We start from the raw sequence: 22,407 nt of genomic DNA, 5'->3' as shown, positions 1-22,407 counted from the left end.
AAGCAAGAGCCATTTCCTTGTTAATAAAAGACTTGCATATTTAACTAGAAGTATCCATATTAAAAGTATTGTCTTACTGAAATGGAATTCTCAATAGCCATTCCACAGGAAGCTAAATTCACTGTAACATCTTATAGAACTGTTGTTAGAAAAGAAAATAAAAAAATTGTTAATCACATCTCCAAAACAACCTCAGTTTGGACAACAGTTTTTGCCAAACCTTTTCCATTTTTTTACAAATACAAACTGCTGGGTCTACGCCATCACTTTCCTGAAAGTTGACACTCTTCAATAACCTGTAAGAATTAGAGAGACACTCTGTAACATTTATTTTCCAGTCTCCAAACCAGTCCTTACGTAACTTTGAAAATGTTAAAATTTCAAAGGAAAGTGACCCAATATCTCTGCGTAAAATTTTTTACCTACCAAACTAAATTCCTCATCCCTAAATTAAATTGATAAGGAAGCACCATAAATGGTAATAGATGGTCCTTTGACTGAAACGAAATTCGATTAAATTGAATTAATATGAAGTTATTACAAAGTAGCTTTTCATGCATTTTTCTGGTTTAATGTTTACTCTTTATTGATGCTTTACTGAGATCATTCTGTAAGATCTTGATTGAATTAGAAAATTTAAATAATTGATACATTAAATTCAACATGAAAACAATTCTCAAATGGAGTAAATCAGTGGTGCAAAACACAAATAACAGAGCTGCTGTGATCAAGCTGAAATCTCCCTCTGGGATTTTTACAAGTGTTCCAATTTTTTATTATTTTTTTCTTTCTCCTAAAGACGTGGTTTTGCCAAAAGCTACGGTTGAAGCATTGTGCAGAAAGAGCACATCCTCATGAAATAATTGGACACAGCCATATTCTCTGTCTCCAGTTTTCATACCCGACCTATGTTGCCAGGCTGTTCAATAAGGAGGGAGGGATGTTTGATGTGGGGGGACAGAGTTGCTTATAAATAATCACTCTGCAGACTATTCAAAAGTATTAAGTATTTAAGTTTGTTGGGGTTTTTTTGTGGTTTTTTTTTAGGGTTTTTTTTCCTTTTTTTATTACATAAACTCATAATTCAAAATGCTGCTTTCAAAAAACAGGCAGCATATTAGCTGAATGCAAAACTTAAGTGACAACAAGTAGACTCCTCCTGCCTCTTCCCACAAGAATACATACACACAAACCCAAGATTTCCTTCAATAGCCGGGGGGTTTAGAACATTTTTTTTTTTCTTTTTTTAACTCCCTCTGGTTGCTGATGTAACAAATAGTGCATACCAAGCACAGAAATGGCTGTCTCCATAGCAATTGGGGCAGGTTTTGTGGTTTCCCTAGTTACTCTTGACTGATAACCATCTGTTGTTCTCCTCTGCCATAGCCCCAAAGGGGGAAAGGGGAAGAAATGAGGAAGATAAAATGAGTGTTAGAGAATATGTAACTTATTTACTGTAGTGGTTTTTACATTCTCAGAAGGTCTGCACTTACTTAAATCTTTGTTTCATTTATTGTTACTTTTGGTTGACAAATATCAAATACCACATATAAAGCAAAGTTCTAATTCCAAAATGTTACTAATCATTCACCTTATTAATAGGAAATCATACTAGGGAATCATGTTAGGAATATCAACAGGAAATAATATAACTAGCGATGTTACTATGAAACTGTGGAAAAGCTGAAACTAAGGCACTTACACAGAAAAAATATGCAGATATTTAATCTAAATAATTAGTAGAAATTTGTAATGTCCAAGGAGCACGGCGCAGAGGCGGCGCAGAAGCTTTGCACCCACCTCGCTGCTGCAGGTGGAACTGGATCACTAAGTACCTGCCACTTTCCACCCCTGACCTGCAAGAAGGGCTGAAGTCACCTCTGGTTCCACCTCTGTGGCCGTCACTTCCATCAAGCCCTGAGCCCCTTCCTCCCCATCCACGTGCCTGTGCGGTGTCCTAAGGGGACACAGGAATGGCATGTTGCAGGGACAGGCGCCCCGCGTCCACAGCGACAGGCTCCTCATGTCCGCAGGGACAGGTGCCCCGTGTCCGCAGGGACGGGTGCCCCGTGTCCGCAGGGACGGGCTCCTCATGTCCGCAGGGACGGGCTCCTCGTGTCCGCAGGGACGGGCGCCCCGTGTCCGCAGGGACAAGCTCCCCATAGGCACGTCCCTCCTGCAGCACCGTTGCAGCGGCACCGCTGAACTGGCCCCACACGGAGCCCCCGGTGGCCCTGCAGCCCAAGTCACGCAGGGAGACGTGTACTACGAGCAAGGTCAATCCCTACGCAGACTCATGTGCCATCACAGTATTACTTACATGGAACTAATAGCACATAAGTCATGCTCGTGTTGAAGGAAAACCAAATAAGCCTCCGCAGGCTGGCTGTTAGGGCAGATCAACATAGCAGCGTGCAACTGGGGTTTGGGTTTTTTCCTTGAAAATGATTCTGTGTGTATGTTCCATGTAGTAACAAATCCATTACAGAACCAAAACCGAAAAAAGAAAGACACAGAATGCTTCATCCCTTAATATTAAAATTTATATCAGCTGTCACTCGTTAGAGACAGGCACAATTTGTTTGGCGCTACCCATCTCTCTAAACCATGGCTTCAGCTGGGCTGAGGGCTGCAGGAAACTCTGTCGAGTGCCGCGGCACGGCAGGTTATTGCTGTGCTGGTTCGCACCCCCAGCGCGGGACAGGAGCCGACAGGACAGGGGTGACAAGGGGCACAAGGGCATCCCCGGGGCGCTGAGGATGCCCGTGGGTACCCACTGGGGTAAGGGGCGGGATGCAGCAAAGCAAGGCGGTGATCTAACAGGGTTGCTTAGCAAACAACATAGTAATTCACGTGTTTCACTGTTTACACATTTTTATTATTAATAATTCACTAAATTCAGCTTTGAGAGGAAAACCAGGGCTCTCATGCCTTTAAGAGGCTTAGACTTTTGCAGCAAACATGAAAATTGCATGACAGGATAGAGGCTGCGGCAGGGAGCAAATGCAATAGACCTCGGCAATTAAACGAAGGTGAATGTGCCCAAGGGCCAGACACCAGAAGCTCCACTCTTACACAGTTAGGGAGATGACAGGGCAAAAAGGAATCTTGACATTCAGTCTCCAGACATCTGTCCCCTTTGAAATCACATATTACATTAGAGTAATTCTATCACCTGCACGCATACAATGGCTTGAGATATGTTTTGTAGCTCTTAAGAAAAACATTAGGAGGAAATAATACCGAAACAGTAAGTGTTGTGAGTAAAATCACAGCAGAGTATCAGCCTTGTTACATGGCTGGTAAATTTGGGCAAACCAGTACAGAATCTTGAGGTTTTGTGACTTTTTTGTTAAGTTAAAAAATTAATATTAATACCTAGTGGATGAATACCCGAACAATTAACAACTGACACTTATGAACTTAGTATAACACACAAATAATTTTTTCAATCAGAACCTGGTTTATCGCAATGTTTTTAAAAAAAAAAAAAAAAAAAAAGGCCAGTTATAGCCAGAGAGGGATGAAAAATTTTGAATATCTCAGTGCCTTGCTTTGTTTTGGGGGATTTTTTTTTTTTTTTTAAAGTAGTTGTATTCGGTCCCTCAACATCCCAGAAGTGCTCAAATACTGAAACCCACAGTCACTGGAGTATAGTTAACAAACGCTACATGTTTCAAGACACTGCATTAGTTTTAAATCACTCTGACATGGGTTTCCAGTACTGATCCTGCTTAGCACAGGCTCAGAAGCTTTTCTACAAGGCTCCAAAGAGCATCTCATCTTGAATAGTGCTCTAGGCTCCAATTTTAGGATAAGTGGCATGCCAGAGCACAAAAGGTGTGGGGGCGCCTGCTTCCAGGTTTTTTGTTTGGCTTTAACCCTTTTCTCTTTTACTGATCAGGCAACAGCACTCACCTTTGAGACCTGAACTTTAAATTATTCTAGGAATTTCTGCTGTAAAATTTGCCACTGAAAAATAACCAATTTAAAAATAAGTGGTTTCAGTTACTTTAAGATATGGAGACATGTGGCTCAGCCAGAGCTTGTCTTGTTCACTGCCTACCTGTCCGGGCATCGGTAAAGCCAGAGATTTTGTTTGCAACACACAAATGCTCCTCAAATGGCTGAGGTGCACACGCAGCTCCAAATTCTGACTCCTCACTCTGCTTTCACGTTTCTCTGCTTTCCAGGTATGTGACTTCCAGGTCTTATGGAAAAATAGCAGCAGACCCAGGTACCTCATATAACTGCGCTCCAAAGGCTGTTCCCCTCTTACCGATATAAAACAAGGCCAGCAATAGATACTATATAAACATTTGAGACTTGTTTTCCAGTGGTTGCTCCAATGCACATGCAATGTCCTGATCCTCTGTACTTCACAGTCTTCATATTTGTCATTTCTTAGCATCACATCTCATTTTGCAAGTCAGATCTGTGGTTGACTTGTAATCAATACTAGATAAGCATATGCGCAAGTTAAGATGCTAAGGTGCTAAGGGTGGGAGAGACCTTAGAATTCATCGTCGAGCTTCTGAGCTTTTAAGGCACTTACATCAAACTTCATTCTCACTACCCAAGGCAATGAATTCAAGTTCCACATCCGAATTCCCGCTGGAATTACTTCTTACGGTTACAGCTCTGAATCTGTACTTCATTGCCCCAAATTTGCTTGTTCTCCTATGTGACTTCAAACAAATAAGTTAACACAATATGTGCTTTGGATTTTTGCATTACCCGCTTACGCTACAAAAACCCTGATGAAAGGGTGGGTTCTTGCTGTGCACTTTTACATATTTATTTATATTCATACTATGTTCTTAAAAATAGCAGTCTGCACTTCTCTAGGCACTCTGCTTATATACGTAACTTACGTAGTTATGCGTGTACATTTGCTTACTCATATATATATGCTAGTATATATATGAGTAAGCAAATAACACTCCTGTTAGTCTGGTAAAAGGTTCAAAAAAGCACTAAAATCTTCCCTTTTTGTTACTGTTTCAAAGCGGGGTATCCTCGGAAACACTCAGAGCGTGAAAAAAGCAACCAGCGTTTCCAAATCAGAGAATATCCTTCCGTGAAAAGGCAGTGACTGAGAGCGGCTTCAGGACCTGGAGGATGAAGACTCGCCCATCTTCCTCCAGTAGTTGTCCCCATTCAAATTAATCCTCCCATGACATATTCCATAAAGAAGATGTCACACAAACCTTGCCTCTGTGGCTTGTGTCCTCCTCTACCATCCACCCCTTGGTCCAAATCTACACCACTGCTGGAACACCTGCAAAACTCACCTATGCTGTCAATATAATACCTGCGTATCACAAATGAAAGCCCAAAACACCTAACAGGGCATCTACAGAACAAGAAGGGTCAAGAAAGAATAACTAAAAAAGAAGAACTTTCAAGAAAAGTCAAAAGAAAACCCAGGACAGATTGTAGAAAAGGAAAGCAAATAGATGGGCTGATATATTAAAGGGGAACGAAAAATAATGTTGCTCTTGCTTATCTTAGGACCTAGTAATTATGGCAATTTTTAAATGCTTTGAAAAGTGCTACGGAAATACACAGCAAACTGGATCACAGTTGACCAAAAGAAAAAAAAAAAAGCCATTTTGTTTTATCGTTTTCAAGCCAGCCAAATTCATGTCATCTGTGAAATGTTTATCACCCAGGGTAAGGACAGCAATCCATCCTGCAGATTTATGTTTACAAGCGTTTTGGAACAAATGTTCCTATTTGAACACCCATATGAACCATAAGCATCCAATATGTTTGGATTACTATATTCAGTTTTTGTTAGCAGATATTCAATTTTCCGAACAATGGTTTAAAAAATCAGTGTGGCACTACTGTCTAACCTGCAGGAACAGGGCACAGAGCATATAGGACAACTCTGCCAGATATTCCCCAGAGCGTGTTTCTTTCCACCTATATGAAACCATAGGTCTATTTCTTTTAATTCATAAAAGCAAATGGCACCCACATTTTTTTTGGCATTTATGCGATTGCTGCAGCATTTGAGTCCCTTACCCTTTAATATATTTATTAATCTCTGCCGCAGATGCACAACTGTCAGCAGCTTAATGAGTTTTTATAAAATTTCAGGAACTGAACGTAAAACTTCCAGTTCCGCTAACCCACATCATTTCTAAATTAAAATATGCTTCCCTGACCTCAGGACATGTAAAGTACCAACCGAAAACAAAGAACAGGGAGAGTTTCTATCAAAAGTTGATGTAAACTCTCATTGCTGAACACCACTCACTGCAATGGAGAGTTATTGATCATGTTGCTGCTGTCACAAAGTCCATTTGTAAAGGTATAGGTAAAACACGTGTAACAGCTCTGAAGTTTTACTGAATTGCAGTACTTGAAAGTAAAAATACCATCAAAAACCCTATTGGTACCTGACATCATCACATAAGCTTAGCTCTTAAAAGCAGCCCAACAGGTGCTGAAGTCTTTTTCCAGCTTTCCTCCCGGATCGCTGTTCGCTTGCAGAGATTAACCACGAACAGGGAAAAACCCGACCCTGGACAGGAGACTCCACAATTCAGAAACCCCAGTACCAAGGGACAACCATCATCTCCGGGACAACCCGCTCTGCAAAGCCAGGCTGACAGGTCTCCTCCAAAGGGCTCCGTTCCAGCTTGCAGGAGACTCGAGTGAGGTAACTTAAAGGTCTCTATTTATGAATAAAGGCAGGACTTGTAATGAACAGAAATGTGAAAGAATGATTCCATTTAAAACTGGTACAAACAGCATCACGAAATAGCTGTATCCCTAATTTAAAAAGAAAAGGATATGGATAGAAGATGGCTTATTATTAGAATTATGGTTAGTATTAATAACCAATTTTTATACCTTACACCTAAAATCAACAGCAAATATTGCAGATTGATATAAAGAATTTCCTAGAAGTTATAGACTTTAATATTTTTGTATGTAGATTGCTAAATTGTTGTTTGTTTTTTGGTGGTTTGTTTGTTTAAGAAAAGTATTTCATTTTTAAATTAACATCATCAACCTTCACGTCATCTTAGGCACTGTGATTTCTTAAACATTAATGGTTACATGTTCATTCACATTTACTTACTAGCCACTCAATAATGCTTCTACAAGCCTTACAAAATTGAAGCCATTAACAAAGAATCTTAAAAGTTAATTTAATCCACACGACTTGAAAATTTGCTTGCTAGGTGGTATTTTTTGTTTTTTTTTTTTCCTCCTGACATTAATCCATAAATATATTCCAAGCAGAGACAGCTGCTTCCTCTGCCAGGATTGTCATAACAAAAAGGCAGCCGTGTGCAACACAACTTTGACTCTCCAGTAGGCTCAGGCAGCAAGTTGGGATGAAAAGACCACACCAGTTACCTTACCTGACCCTTTGACCAAAATCTCAAGCATCTAATTCATACTGAAACGTGACAGCACTTCAATAAAAAGGCCAGAGAAAAACCCTGCCCCCAAGTTTTGTTTCTTGCAATCAAAGCAACAAATCTTTAGTAAGTAGGTAAAGAGGATACCTGCAGCACTGGCTTCACAGGACATCTCTCCCATCCTTCTCCGTCACTCTCCGAGTGCTGCTCCCCCAACTCACAGCAAGGGCTCCTGCTCGTCCCCCCGCCTGAACATTAACCCTTCATTGCACCTCCCAGCCGCTCCGCAACAAGTGAGCGCCACATCTTTGAAAAGCAACAGGGGCTAAAAACCAAACCAACCCCTCAGCCGCCACCACCACCACACCCCCCTCCAAAATGGTCCCAAAAGCTGCGAGCCCCCTTGACTCCGTGAGTGGTTCCAGGCAAACCACTTGACCTCCCCTGCAGGACTCATTCTCCTTGTAAGACTGGTTTTAAAAGCAGGACCTAATCAATAGCTGATGCTGCATATGACCTGAGCTTAGGCATGTAAATTAAATACAAAATAAAGCAGGTTCAGGGGCGAAACACATATAGGGCTACTAAATGGCCACAAAGGAAGGTAGGAGGAAGAAGGGCGGGGGGGGGGGGGGGGGGCGCGGAATAAGTAAATAAATAAAAATCAATCCCACTTCTAAAGCTAATTTTCACACCAGAAAGATCCATTTCCCACCACACATCATGACAAGCAATTTTTCATCTGTGCAAAAAAGAATCATGTTTCACTGTACCGAGAAGTAAACTGGATGCGGTGACTCGTACGTTGTGCACCTGGAAACGCAGCAAGAACTGCTTACGGGGATCTTCATGCAAATAATCAGCATTAAGAAATCTTGCGCACCATGTCACAGTTCTATACAACCTTTAGTTTATCTGTGTAAATGAGTTACATTCTGGTTTTCAGTGAGTTGGTTTCTTTTTTTTTGGAAAAGCATCATTGTCTATATTCCACTATTAACACAGCATGACTGCCTTATAAGCAGCTTCTGATTGACAGGATATTAAAGCAGAGGGAAATAATCTCGATCATTCTTGAAAGTCCCATGTTGCTTTAAAAGAACAATTAAGAAAACCTCCGTTTCCCTAGTAAAACAACAGAAAGGAAGAAAAATTCTAAGTGTGAAAACAGCACCTTGACAAGCTGTGCATGCATATTATCAGAGCGCTACTGTACTGCTGTGCAGTGATTTGGAAAAATAACTCCAAAAGAGCTTTAGAAAAACCGCAAAAGACTGGAGCAGAGGTTACTTCCACAGGAAGACAGAATTCTCTCATTTGTTTCTTTGACATTTATGGGACTACCAAAGGGTAAACAAAAGCAAAATTAGATCCCACAGGCTTTTGGTAGGAAAAAAAAAAAGTGGAGGAAAATGGTATTCGGTAGCAGAAGTCAGTTGTACAAATGAGGCCATCATCTAACGGCCCTTTCCAATGCTGCTATCTCACATTCACCCTGTGTCATCTGGCCTTAAACAAAAGGGGTTTTATTCTTGCCTACCTCAAAGCTATTTTACTAAAGCCATTCTCGGATTTGCACCTATATAATCAACTTGACACTTTTTCCATTAATCTCGTAACAGACATTTGAGTGCCTGAGGATTCCCTCCACGCTTCACTTAAGAGTGAGATCTTTATTTTACACTGGAAGAAAACATTGCAGATCCAACCACAAACACAATTTCTTCGAAATAGAAGAAAACAAGGATCATCCACAGGATCTTCTTCATACCCATGTACAATTTACATGATTTGAGCTTCTTTTGAGGAAATTTTAAAATGATGCAGCAACGCAGCTGTTTAAAAAGACTGTATAACATGCCTTGCTCTATGAACGGAGTGAACATATGTTCATGTAAAACCAATTTATGATTGAAAGACTGTAAAATACAATCACACCATTAGAGTTTAATTCTTTTTTTCCTCCAAAAGTGTTTTCCTTTCTAGGCATAACAATTTTGGATTGAACTGCATTGCAGGTGGCTTCATTGTCGTATGGCCACTTTATCTCATGGAGCCACCCAACTGCAAGATAGCGAAGCCATGTAACAGACCGCACCACTGAATGAGAAACATAATCGTACCCTTCTGGGTTCGAAATGTGGCAAGAAAACTATACAGGCTTTGTCGCCGTTGTTTTAAACACCTGGTTCTGCTTGCTCCCAGAAAGCTGCAGCTGAGTTTTGGGCTGACAAAAGCCCAGCTTTGAGGTGGGGTCAAGAAGAGGGAACATCCATCTTCTTCTGTGGTCAAGGAAGAGGGGTGCAGGAAATGCGGTCACCCGATCAATTACTGAAATTAATTTTTGAGCCTAAGTCATTGTCTTCTGGAGGAAACAAGAATCCATTTACTTACCTGATTTGCACCAGTGTTTTCATCACTTTTTTTTTAACAAATATTAAAAGTAAGAATTGTGTTATTCAGGAAAAAAAAGTGATGCAGTATTAAGCAACGAGGAGGTTTTATCCACCTTAAGAGGGACGACAAATCCAGGAACACTGTCGCCTATGTAAAAAATGAAATATCAGTCCCAGTGAAATGGCAAAACAACTGGAGACTTCAGAGACCCACAGCAGCTCTGCATCGAAAGCCAAAAAGCACCTTGGCTCTTCCAAAGCCACCCAGGGCAGGCGGGCAGCGCTCCCTGCGTGTCCCTGCGCTCGAGCAGCATCCCGTGGGCACAGAGGGAGAGGAGAAAACAAAATTTAAAAATAATAATAATAATAAAGGCAAAAAAAAATCTCAAGCTATGGTTTTAACTTCATCCAGCTGGAAAGGTCAAGAGGAGAAGGCAAACTTTGTTCTGCGGATGGACGGTATTTACAACCCCCACTTATTCCTGGAGCCTGCACTGAAGTGATGTTGCTGTGCTGTTTTGGCTAGAGACTGCAAGCGCTGACCCCTCCATGCCCAGCACAGCACCAGAATAATTCTGTACAAAAGGTTTGCATTAAATGTAATGAAGCAAATGACAAAATCAATAAACCTGGAATGGTGTGGGTATCATAAAAATGATGTAAATTCAGAGTTCACAGTGGTTATGAAGCTATTTAGAATTATAATTAAAACCAGTACTATTTTTTTTTTCCAGAATAAAAGCTCCTTTTGACAGTCACAGATGAATGTTACAGGAAATTTTCAACAAATGTATTCAAAATTAAGGTATGGCACAAAGACAGCATAAATTATCCAGAGATAAACTGTATGCATAGGTTAGCCTAAAAAGGTATAAAGAAAATTTGATTTTCATGCTTTTTCAACTGATGTCACATCCCATTTTAATCAAGTTTTATATCAAAAGGACAGTAAGAATACCACATAGCCTGTTTTTAAAACATAGTGTTTTCTGGAGTTTGTTTCTGTCAAAAAGACTTTTGTAAGACTAAGAAAATAGAATAGGGCCAAATCTGCTATTCATTACTCTCTGTACAAAAGCGGAGCTGCAGTATGGGCGTTGCATCAAAATTTATCTATGCTTTATTAGGATAAAAGAATAATCAGCCCAGAAAGCACCGAGCAGAGCTCAGCAAAATAAGTAAGCAGATAAGTAATCCCTGAAAATATCAATAGTCACCTTGACTTTCTGTAGCAGATTTCAAACCCCAGATAGCGGATCCCATTAAACCTGCAGGAAGGTTTTCTCTTGTCAAGCTCCGGACATTAAGCTTGGGGCCTCATTTAAAAAAAATCTACAGCAACATCACGTTGAGGCAAGTGAATTAAATACAACTCAAATCTCTAGATTCCTGAAACCAATTTTTTAACTGGTTTCCACCTAATCGAACGGAAAATTCACTACAAATTTTAAATGTGACCACCAAGCCTGGGGTTCTCACACCCAAACACTGAATGTTTTCAGTTCCCATCCACATCGCTCTTCAAACTCCCACTACCGACCAACTTTCAGAGCGGCACTGCTAATGGCTATAGGAGCAGGGCAGGCAATAAATTATGCAAAACAGAAAGCATAGGGAAGATCAGAACAGAATTTGAAGTAGATGGAAAGGCCAAGTTAGGCCTATGTGGTACGCTTCGGCTTTCCTGTCATCAGCATTAGGATTTTACCTTAAGAACAAGGGAAGTGCTGCCTTGAAACGGTGCTTAAAATACATTTCCAGAAAAGCTAAAAACAAGTGGTATTTATGCTTGTCTTAGGTCTACAAGAAATATGTAAAAATCTAGGGTTTGCCTAAAAAAATGATATTGAATACAACATATATTGCAGTAGATATACTGAATACAGAAATTGGGTAAACCATAGTTATGTATAACCTTATTATGTAGGTAGTCAGCCCTGATTCACATCAGAACAACGAAAATTATAAAAATATTAAATGCCACCAAACATACATCTTCCACTACTAAATACTGCGGGCTTATGTACTTCTATTTTATAGGTAGAGCACACTTAAGAGATATTTCAGCTTTTATTTATCTGACATTTTACTCAGGGGAAAGCAACCTTTACAGCGAGGAAATCTGTTTCTCAGGAGTGATGGTTCGGCTTCTAATGAGTTGTCGGTGACAGATCCCTTGTGGCTCCATGAAACAAAGACTTCCTGAAATGCAACTGGACAGAACAGAGCAGACATCCACTCTACTTAATGCAGATGTTTTCATTAAAAAAAAAAAAATATCTGCAGTGCACTTTCAATCTGTGAAATCAATCTCCAGTGAAGTACAAGTGGTAGTTCAGCACATTCAACAGATTTAAGATCATCCTGTGCTGTTTAGTCCACCTGGTGTTTTATTTATTAGTGAGGAACATGGGAAAGGGGATTACATAAACCAAAATGTGTTTTAAAAATGCAAGTATAGTCTAATCACACTACCCAATATGACATACATTTAAATACTTCTTTAAATGGTTCTGGAGTTCTCCAGTATTTATCATGTGTGTTGCAGAATTTGCAGGTTATTAGTCTGCACATGTTTCTGCCATTGCTCCCTGATGCATTTGGGACCACGACAATCTGTTCAGGAATAAAGCAAGGAAGCAACATTCCCTTTGGCAGCTCTTCTCATAAAATACAGGAATATCCTGCATGTTGGGGCCAAACCGTGCAGCTCACCATGTGAAGAGCTGACATAACATTACTGCAGAGCATTTGCAAAAATGCGCTATTGAGACTGAAATTAGCTCACTAGCTAGAAAGATCGGTGCTGAACTGGCATCTTTTACTATCAGTGGACAATGCAAAAATCCCACAAAGCTTTCTTCCCAAGAAGGTAATTTTGAATAACGACTGCTCCTTACGATATGAGAGATTTACGCAAAATTTTCCGGATTGTAATGACGCTTGAAAAACACAATATCTCTTGACAATCGTGGTAAACTGGTAGAGAGCGCAGCCATTCGGAAGGCACAGCCTCTGGGTACCATAGTCTAGAAAAATGCAGAATTAACTCCTTATTCAAACACTCTGCTCACCCTGGCCGTCCCACGAGCATAGGGAGCCGGGCAGCGTGTCCCCAGACAGGGCACACACCTCATGCCCAGGGACATCGTGCCTGGCACATCCCGCCCGGCCGTGCACAAACGGCAGGACAAGAAACCGTGATTAAAAGGATGCGCTCTCCGAATTACGTTTTAAGTTTAACCTGTGCGTTCCTATCAGCTTGCCGCTTGGCCACGTCTGCGGCAGCTGTGATGTTCCTGATGGCAATGGGCAGGGTGACCTGCGAGGCACGTTCAGCCGGGGATAACGAAAACGCAATTCCTCCCTATGCCTTCCTGCCAGCCGCAAGTCCAGCTCCACAACATTTAGGGCTTTTTCCGCTCCCCCCCCCCCCGCCTTTTTTTTTTCCTTCAACTTTTACTATAAGATTGACAAGAGAAATTATTTAGAAAGATCAGGGTAGGAAGATTTTAAAGGTTAGTGATTCAGAAGCGAACAAACTAGAAGAGAGAGAAGCAAAGGGATGATCCACGCCGAAGCGTCCTCAGGCAGCACGGCCAGCAGCAGCTCCCCAGGCAGAGCTGGGATCCGCAGCCGGTCGGTCCCTCCAAAGGTGGGGCACGACTCTCAAGCAACAACCGAAGCAACCGGCATCGCTGCCGCTTGGCGTGATCACCCTCCGCACGAGGCCAGCTGAGGACGGAAAGACGCGAGCGTCGCCGTATCACCGAACGTCCACTGCTAACGCCCAGACTCTCCGCTTGGTTGGTTTTGCATATCTCACCTTAAATGCGTTCTGCAGGGAACATGCATGTGCATTTCAATCAATCATAGCTTTTTAATGAGTTATTTGTGGAATATACGCTTTTTGCATTTATTATGAGGGGTAGAACAGATGGCAAAAGCTCAAACTAATATATTCATAAAATTAACTTACGCTGCAGGTGATGTTTCTCCATAGAAGGTGGTAAGTTGGTAACGTGTTATTTTAGCATTATAATAATGGTGCATTACAATGGAATGTCTAGAAAAGCAAATGTGATGGCCACGGAGATCTCCCTTGAATTCATTATGGTCACTACCACAATGAATACCAATTACAGGAGATAGAAAGGAATACACTGTTGGAATACATTGAGTGCAGTGTGAATTTACAGATAAGGAGGAGAAAAATTATTTGCAAATTTTTAAGGTCCAAGTAATATGTTCTTTTCACCCCCTACAGAGTGCAAAAGGCTTGTCTCTAACGAGTATTTTCAAATAGCTGACTGTTTCAATACCTTTGCCCTGTTCTGCCAGCTCCGAAAACACTCAAAAATACCAGCTGAGATCAAAGCAACCTGAAATCTGTTCCATAACACAAATTTAGCCTTCCTTTAAATTTTCATATATTGATATTTCAAATACACTGTGCCTTTCACACACATCATCAAATAGAGACACATTTTGTTCAGTCTATAGCAAGATACATAAGCAAGTGCACAAGCCAGCATGTGATAATCAATTCTTCTCTAGCCATTTCATTGCTTTTATTTGAGGCCAACTGCTAACTTCTGTAGGCTTATTCCAGATTTTACACCAAACGAGTGGAAAATCTGGCCAACCGTTTATCTTCCTCTTTTTGTCTTATTTAACTGCAAACGGCAATAGTAACGCTGAATACCGTACACAAATGTCAAGAAACTAACGCCGAGAATTTCAGAGGGCTCCGGGTAACAGCTTCCCTTGAGAATACAGACTAAAGGAGTTAAGTTTTCTAGTGTAACGTTTCATTAAGATATACTGCGTATTTATGTACAGCAAATAACTCAGAATCACTTGCTTGCTTTCTGCTAGTGAAATGGCTACACACAAATCAATCATTATTTCCCTGGGTTTATTCGTTATTTTAACTTGTCAAGTATGTTTAATTATTTCTATTCTACGGCTGAATGGCAAGTATTACAAATATGCTCTACAGTGCTAGTTGCGATGGATAAAAAAATTACATAGGAACAGGTTCATGTTTTGCGTAGATGAATGCAAAATAGCTCCCAACGTACAAAGCAGGTTCAGCTTTTTCCAAAACCTGAATGTGCAATTTTGATGTTTAATATTTGTAAAAGTCACATGGATTGATGCTAATAGTAGATGCACGCAGAAAAAGTAGAAGTATCTTCCAGGAAAAGCCATTTATCAAATAGAAAACTGAAACTAACAGTCAAAAAAATATTTTACAGCACTCGCACAGCTCTGACTTTTTATATTGCATACGTAATGTGACCACTAGGAAAGTAAATGTGTAATGACTTAGACAAGTGGTAAACGTTACATACATGCTGATGTATTTCTGCATTTTTAAAAGAAAGTAAATCTGTAATGACTTAGAGAAGTGGTAAACGTTACATACATGCTGATGTATTTCTGCATTTTTAAAAGAAATCCAAATGCTTGATTTCTTCCTCCAAAGGAACCTTTAGGGCTATAAAGAAGAACATTACCCGCAATTTCCTAAGTGGCCCCAGGATGCAAGGAAAGTAGCTTGCAGGCCTCGTAATATGAGCTATTATCTTAAGTGCGGCTGAGAAATATTTAGACAGAAATGCAACGAGCCTGTATTATCATGACAGATGAACCTGTTAGCCTGTGTTTTTCCAAATCCCAATGCTACCAAATTCTCTTACAATCGAAGCCTACAAAAGGAAAAAGACAGAAGCTGACCATACGGTTCCAGCGAATCAAGAACAAGAAATGGGCAGCAACTGCTCAGAGAACAAGCAGGAGCTGTGTCATTTAACGTGGCTCCAGCTGCGGGTGCTGTTCAACAGGGTGTCTCCCCTCTGCTCCGTCATTCTCCCCGCACATCTGCACTGCAAACGGATTCATGTGTTACTCTCAGCAAATCACGCAGTGTCCTTTAGAGCCCCGTAGATAGTGTGGACACAGCTCCTGCCACCAGCACTTGCACCGTGCCGTGGATCTAGACGCTGACAACAGGTCTGTGTCCTCTGCATACACGTGCCGTGCACGTTTGCGCTCCCGCTGCCTATAGAAGTAGCTTTTCCTGAGAGGTGCCAGGTAGGGGCAGGTGACAAAGGAGCAAGACTCGGGGAAACACACAACCAGGGTCCTGCCACTGCGGCCTCAGACAGATCTCTGCTGGCTGGTAAGTCTCAGGCTATTGATTTTACTTACTGCAATGCTGCAAAACAAAGGAATCAACTTCTGCCAAGAGACGGCAAAAGGACACGGGGCAGCAGTTTGCCAGGAGGAGTAATTCTTTGAAATCTGTCCTGTGCATTTCTTATGGGGGAACAATCCTTACTACACAAGCAGCTCCGATATCATCCTGCCTCCCAGAATCACATTCCTGCAACGCTTGGTGATCCCCACACCGCGTGACGGGTTGTGTTCAGCTTCACAGTCCTGAGCTGAGCAAAGCGAGAGGAAGAGCTGGGAATACACAGCCATAACCGCAAGTGAAGCCCTAAAGGAGAGGCTGGTGCTGGTACACGATCTTTATTTGAGTCAAGCTTTGCACATCCCTGTTGTGGGAAGCTGGTTGCTCTCAGTACAGTGGGCTGGGCCGGCTAATTCATCAGGAACGTCCCACCAGAGAAGCGCCGGATGCCGAGATGTGACACACGCAGGGGAAACGTGCCGAAACCCAAGAAGCTGCTCTATCTGTTTTTATGATGGAAGGCCACGGCTGACAGTGCCGAGTTAGCCCAAAGCTCAACGAGACCCACATCCATATACTTTAATTCTTGAAATAAATGTGCTTACTTGGGGCCGGATTCCTGCAAGAGACATTTCCTGCTCTCTAAGTAATAAGTAACAGAAATTGAACACAGGTGCGCACTGCAGGCTGGCCCTCTCTTGCCCTTTCTTGTTCTGCTCTTCTAGGACCACTGAGTAGCATTTACACATCTATTCTGCAATACGTTCAAAGCGTCAGTTTACACCCAGTTCCCAAATAAGTTCGCCACTGGTAATGGACATTACGTGTTTACGAAACTTTCTAAAAGCTGTATCATTATTTCTATTTTTTAATTAGAAATGGACTTACAAGCTTATTGCGTGCAGATTCTTCATTTGCTTTTACAGTTAAACAGCAGAAAGCACTTCTTACATTAAAATAATTCGCAAAACGGACTTTCTCCCACTCAGGAGTTTTAAAGCCCCGTCTTGCCAGCCTCAGCTTCGGCTTTACCTCGTGCAAAAACCTTGGCCTCCCTGACATTTAAGAGCTCTCCTTTGGCACAGCTCCTCTACGAGCCCATTTTCCTGGGCTCACTGCTCTGCTAAGAGAGCGACAAAAGATAGAAAGCTTTTCCCGTTTAAAAAGAAATGAATGGTGAAAAATATCCTGAAACACTGCCTTCTAGAACACTTTTCTTAAAATTATTTCCTATCATCACAACGTTTTTCTTTTTTTTTTTTTTTAAATGACCAAAATTGCATCGGTACAAAGCCAGTTCTGCAGTTGGGGCGCTCAAGGGTCATCACCAAAGACTCTTATCCCTCAGCACACGTGGCAGCACCTCTTCCTTTAAATTCAGGATTTTTATTTATTTTTTATTTTTACACCGGTATGCTCCAACTGTTCACAGCCTGCCACTTTGTGTTGATTGCTGCTATGGCCGTGATGAGACAGGGTAATTCTCACAGAGTTTCCAAATGGCACCCACCATAATTTACATTAAACCCTTCAGCTGAGTATTTCGGTGCCCGCATCCTAAAGGAATTCAGGCCCCAGCTTAGTCTTTTGCATTAACCTCGCTGCATTTTTTCATGAGGGACGCTTTCCAAACTGCTGTTAAAGACAGCGTTAATCTGGAGACTTTTACGTGGTCTAACACTCGCTGTGGCCCTTTTATAATATCTATAGAGTTGTTATTTTTTTGGCGACATTTGGACGCTTTTTGTAGTACTGGAAGAACCTGAGGCCATGCTAAATACCGAGCCATGAAAACAAGGACCATTCCATGCCAGCCTCTCTCGATATAAATTTTAAAGATAAATCGGAAAGGGTCATAGAGCATGGGAGAATATGTAACTTTACTTCTTATGTCTAAAAGTCTCCAATAACCGTCAAAAACATGCTTTCTAAGGTGGAAGAACACTGAGATGGTACAAGAAACCTGCAAAGTGATAACCTTAGGAACGGCCGACCCTGCTGCTCTCACGTCAGCGTATGTGTGTGTGTCAGAGCATCACTTGGAACTGGCATGTTTAAGCCTTTAAGAGCTTTAAATATTAACTTGGTTCAACTTGCATCCCACCCTTACCGATATTGCTGCAGAAACGTTAATGTGTTTCCAGCAGCAGGGTGGCTCAAGGTTTTGTCACATTTTTCTCAGCAACTCACAGGCCAGCGATCTGTGTCTGGAAGCGACAGTCATCTGATGTACTGAACCGCCCTGGATACACAATTCATCTGTTCCTCATCGAGAAAAAAATTACTATAGTTCCGAGTGAAAAGTCTGCTTCTCCTGCTATTTACCTAAACGATGAGTACTCATTGCTCACATCGGCAAATCTATTCATTAGACTACTAAACTTTGTGCTCCTGCTGAGTTGGGACCAGCTGACCTCCAGAGGTCACTTCCAACCAGAACTATTTCATGATTCTGTAATAACTTCAGTATTCCTGAAAGACAGAAACAGTGGCTACGGGGAGGCACTTCTGACACTGTGTCTTTCACAGCAAATTAATAGATACGCCTAAATTGACAGTCACAATTTTTTGTTAAAGCTTTAGATCCCAAGATTTAGAGAGTTCCTCTGAGGACTCCAGCCATCCAGGCCTTGCGATCAGCTCAGGTAAAGGTGAGAGCCCGGTTCCTTCGGTGCTGAGACTGGGTGCGTACATTACAGAACATCTGTGATTTTTCTGACAGCTTACCAGAGGTGAAATCGACTCCGAATACAAATGTTACTATTTTAAATGAAGTTAGACAATTAACAGTGAATTATAGTGGGAAAAGGTAGATTTTTGTAACCAAAAAACATCTACTGTTCCTCTAGATTATACAATGTAAGTAAAGTTGATGCTAATATGACAAAAAAGCCATGCTTCTGTCTAAAATCTACAATCTTATAAACTAGACCTGTTCACACAGATCCTTGGACGCTCCTCCACTTAAAAGGAGTCTTAGATGAGTTTAAACAGCCCCTCAGGATGTGTTTTCTCCAGCTGACATTCAGGTAAAAAGCCCTCACACCTGAAAAGCTGAAGTCACTGTTGAACACACCAGCAGTAAGTAACAAAGCATTAAAGAAACACAAGCTCGGGATGCTGAACGCCTGCAGAAACAGCTGCACACGTGACACGACGTGTAAAAGTCTGCATGCCCTGTCTGCCTCCAGGTCTCCGAAGGAGCCTTGCGCAGCGCTCAGAGCGAGCGGGGCCGTCCCACCGCCTTGCTCCTCCGCCCGTGTTTCCCAGTTTGCGGGAGGTCCTGCTTTGTTTTTTTGCGGTGCCGTCTCCCTTGCACGAACCCCAGTGATGCGATGGACCCTGCAGGACAGCGCCCCCAGAGAGGGTACAAGATCTGTGCTTTGCTCTCAGACGCGGACACGGTCATGCTCTGACTCATGCTGACACCCCTTAGCAGCCTACAGAAAAAAATTTAGTCTGGACACTAAAGAGGTTGTTCGTTAGAGCAAGAAAAGAAAACTGAGCGTCGATATGTTGCAAAACCGTTCGTAGAAAAGTGCACGTTTTTAGATCTCCTTCAGCTGATTCTTCTGCTAATTAAACAACAACGACAAAATCCAAACTGTTTACACTACGCTTACAATACTGAACCATGTCGGGGTCACAAATTTCAGCTACCGGTGTGGGAACACAGGGCTTATACTAATGGCCCTGAAACGGTTCTGAGAGCGGCTGCATTTTTGTCAGGAAATCCCGACTCTGGGCACCTGCTGGATGGTATTTCCTTTTTCAATTCACCTCGTGTTGACTGATGATGCCAATGGTGCATTAGCTTGTGGGTGCACACAAAAATGCATCTCTGGTAAGTAACATGTAAGAGCCTCTGGCAGCTCTGGAAATATAGAGCTGAAAGTCTTTATTTACACATATTTCAGACTACATGTTATAGAAAAAGGCTAGGCCAGACTAGCTTATTAGTGCAAATGGCAAAATGCACTTTTCACTCTTTAATGGCTTTTTAAAGTTCCTTTAATTTTTGATACATATAAACTGTCAAGGCACGCACAGTTAATTTCCCAAATTATTTTTTTTCATTTTCTGCTATTTGTCCTCAAGTACTGTACCTGTGTGCCACACTTCCCATATTTACTACACCTAAGCGAAATTCAGTTGCACCCCCAACTCTACCAATTCTTCTCCTATGAGTATCTTGCTTCAAAGGCTTGGACAGTGATTTCACTGGATTTTGCAGGACAATACTGCAGGGAGGGATAAAGCCTTGAAGTCTATTTTTTCTTTACTTGGAGGTTACACACACAGAGTAGCGCCCGCAGCTCCGTTCTGTGCTGCACGGAGTTACTGCGCGGTACCGAAACAGATTGGAACGGCCAGATGTGACCCAGAGAGAATGGTTTTCACCACAAGTATGAAAGACATTGTCACTTACAAGTTCTTCACATCAATGATTCCTCGAAAGGCCTTTCTAGGGATTCCTTTTATCTGGTTTTCGCTCAGGTCTCTGAATAAGGGAAGAGAAAAAAATACATTGCATTAACAAAAAGCATACATTTCTCAAATCTACATGAGATAATGGAAAATAAATGTGCTTGGAAAAGCAAATATTTCTGGATTTGCTACACCACATTATGTTTTAGATTTTCTTTATCTCCTCTAGAGCTCTGTGACATGAGCTGAAATGACTCTCTGATGAAAACCACTAGAACTCATGATACAAACGACAAAACTTCCAGAAAACTTCACTCCAATGTGATCATGACACCGGCACAGTGCCGTGGCTCGCTGTCAGGGTACCTGCAGCCAAACCCATGCCTTGAAATTGAAAACCTGGAAATCTAGTTTTCTCACCATGCTCCTGTTTGTCTACTGCCTGCAAAAATACTTGCCTATGCCTGCTGCGATCATAGCCCCTTATCCGAAATTAATATTCGGGGAAAAAAAATGACAATCGTGCTCTTTTGAGCTTTGTAAATTTACAGTGAAAAGATCATGATCCACTTCATTAAAAGAAAAAAAAAAAAAACAAACAAAACAACAACCACCCTGCATTGCGTATCAATAGGAATGACAAATTTTTTAACCTTGTTCGAAAAACAAAACAAACCACCAGCAATTCAAAATGCCTTTCTGGTACTTAAAACGTGGCAATATGGTTCAATTTAAATCACTACATCCGCATTGCGAGTGCAGGTAGAGCAATGAGCACTGCAGGTTACAGTTTGCTGTTACACAACCTGCGTTCGGCTGCTTTTTCCTTCGATGTACTATGAATATTCCCCCTGGAATTTTCCAAGTTCACGACGCCCTCCCAGTGCCACCGGAGCAGGAAGGGGGGGGGACACGGACACGAAATCAGAAAGCGGGGATGTTTTCAGGCTCGGGGAAAGCAGCGCTCACAACCATCTCTGTGCTGTGCCCTGTCAGCACGGAAAAGAGGGAGCAATTTCACTCCAGTTCAGGGTCCAGAGTGTGGGGAACAGAGCAGCGTAGGAAGATGAAAGGAAGGCAAAAGAGCAGGAAAGAAAAATGGAAGAGATAAGCAATTGGAGGAAATGGAAGGTACAGGGATGGCTGGGGAAAAGGACAAAGAAAGGTGACCCCACGGCACAGGAGATGACGCAGCGCATCGTTCGGTGTGAGTGTGTCCCTGTGCTATAACAAGCCCAAGACTTTGCCCCAATTTCTGAAAGAAACCCTGACTTTCTAATGATTATTAAGACTGAGTGGCAGTTATCTGTACTCCCCAGCAGATCCTCTTTTCTGTAAGTACATTTTGTGCTGCAGCAAGCCTCCTTCCTAGGCTCCACCAAATTGGCTTTATCAAATGAGAGGCCAGAAATCAGAGCCTGTCACAAAAGCCCACAGTGACACTGCGGGTCAAGATGTGTCACCCAGGGCTTTCTTCTGCTTTCCATCAGGCAAATAGGAAGAAAAAAGGGGACTATGTCCTTGTCACGAGACTAATTCAATTTATACCAGTCATGCAGTCTACGCCAAATTCTCAAAGTAGCCACAATTGTCCATTCAGACTATCACACACAAAAATGTGCTGTTGGATACAAGCCTCTTTTCCAAGCCAGATTAATATTCTTTGTGACCTTCGCAATTTGTTTAACACTGATCCACACCCTGACCCTTCCTTCACCTCCCCTTTCTTGTGCCAGCGACAAAATATTAGTTCTTTAAAGACAGACCTTCAACCCAGACAAATGTCCAGGCAACCCGAACGGAGAAGAGTTGCAAGCGTATTTCAGACCTACAAGAAGGAATTCTTATGCTGAAGACCCATTTCATGACAGGGAATCACTTTGGTGTGACAGTGAGGCACAGCAGAGCTACAGCCAGCGGTGAAAGTGTGACAAAATGGCTTAGGAAGGCAAAAATTAGTAAGATCTGAAAGCAAGAGACACACACAAAGCCTAAC

At 41.9% G+C, this 22,407-nt stretch overlaps 1 protein-coding gene across 3 annotated transcripts in view; it reads right to left on the bottom strand.

The window, feature by feature from the left end:
- The window catches only part of SLIT3 (slit guidance ligand 3), a 499,513-nt gene that overhangs the window by 223,775 nt on the left and 253,331 nt on the right, over window positions 1–22,407 (bottom strand). For all 3 annotated transcript variants that reach the window (XM_065643840.1, XM_065643839.1, XM_065643841.1), the window contains one exon: window positions 20,413–20,484. In XM_065643840.1, the coding sequence (XP_065499912.1) occupies window positions 20,413–20,484 (72 nt within the window). The remainder of the gene's footprint in view (window positions 1–20,412; window positions 20,485–22,407) is intronic.

This window comes from Caloenas nicobarica, chromosome 13 (assembly GCF_036013445.1).
Source record: "Caloenas nicobarica isolate bCalNic1 chromosome 13, bCalNic1.hap1, whole genome shotgun sequence".
In the NCBI taxonomy this organism is placed as follows: Eukaryota; Metazoa; Chordata; class Aves; order Columbiformes; family Columbidae; genus Caloenas; species Caloenas nicobarica.
This window is presented reverse-complemented; position numbering and strand designations above follow the sequence as displayed.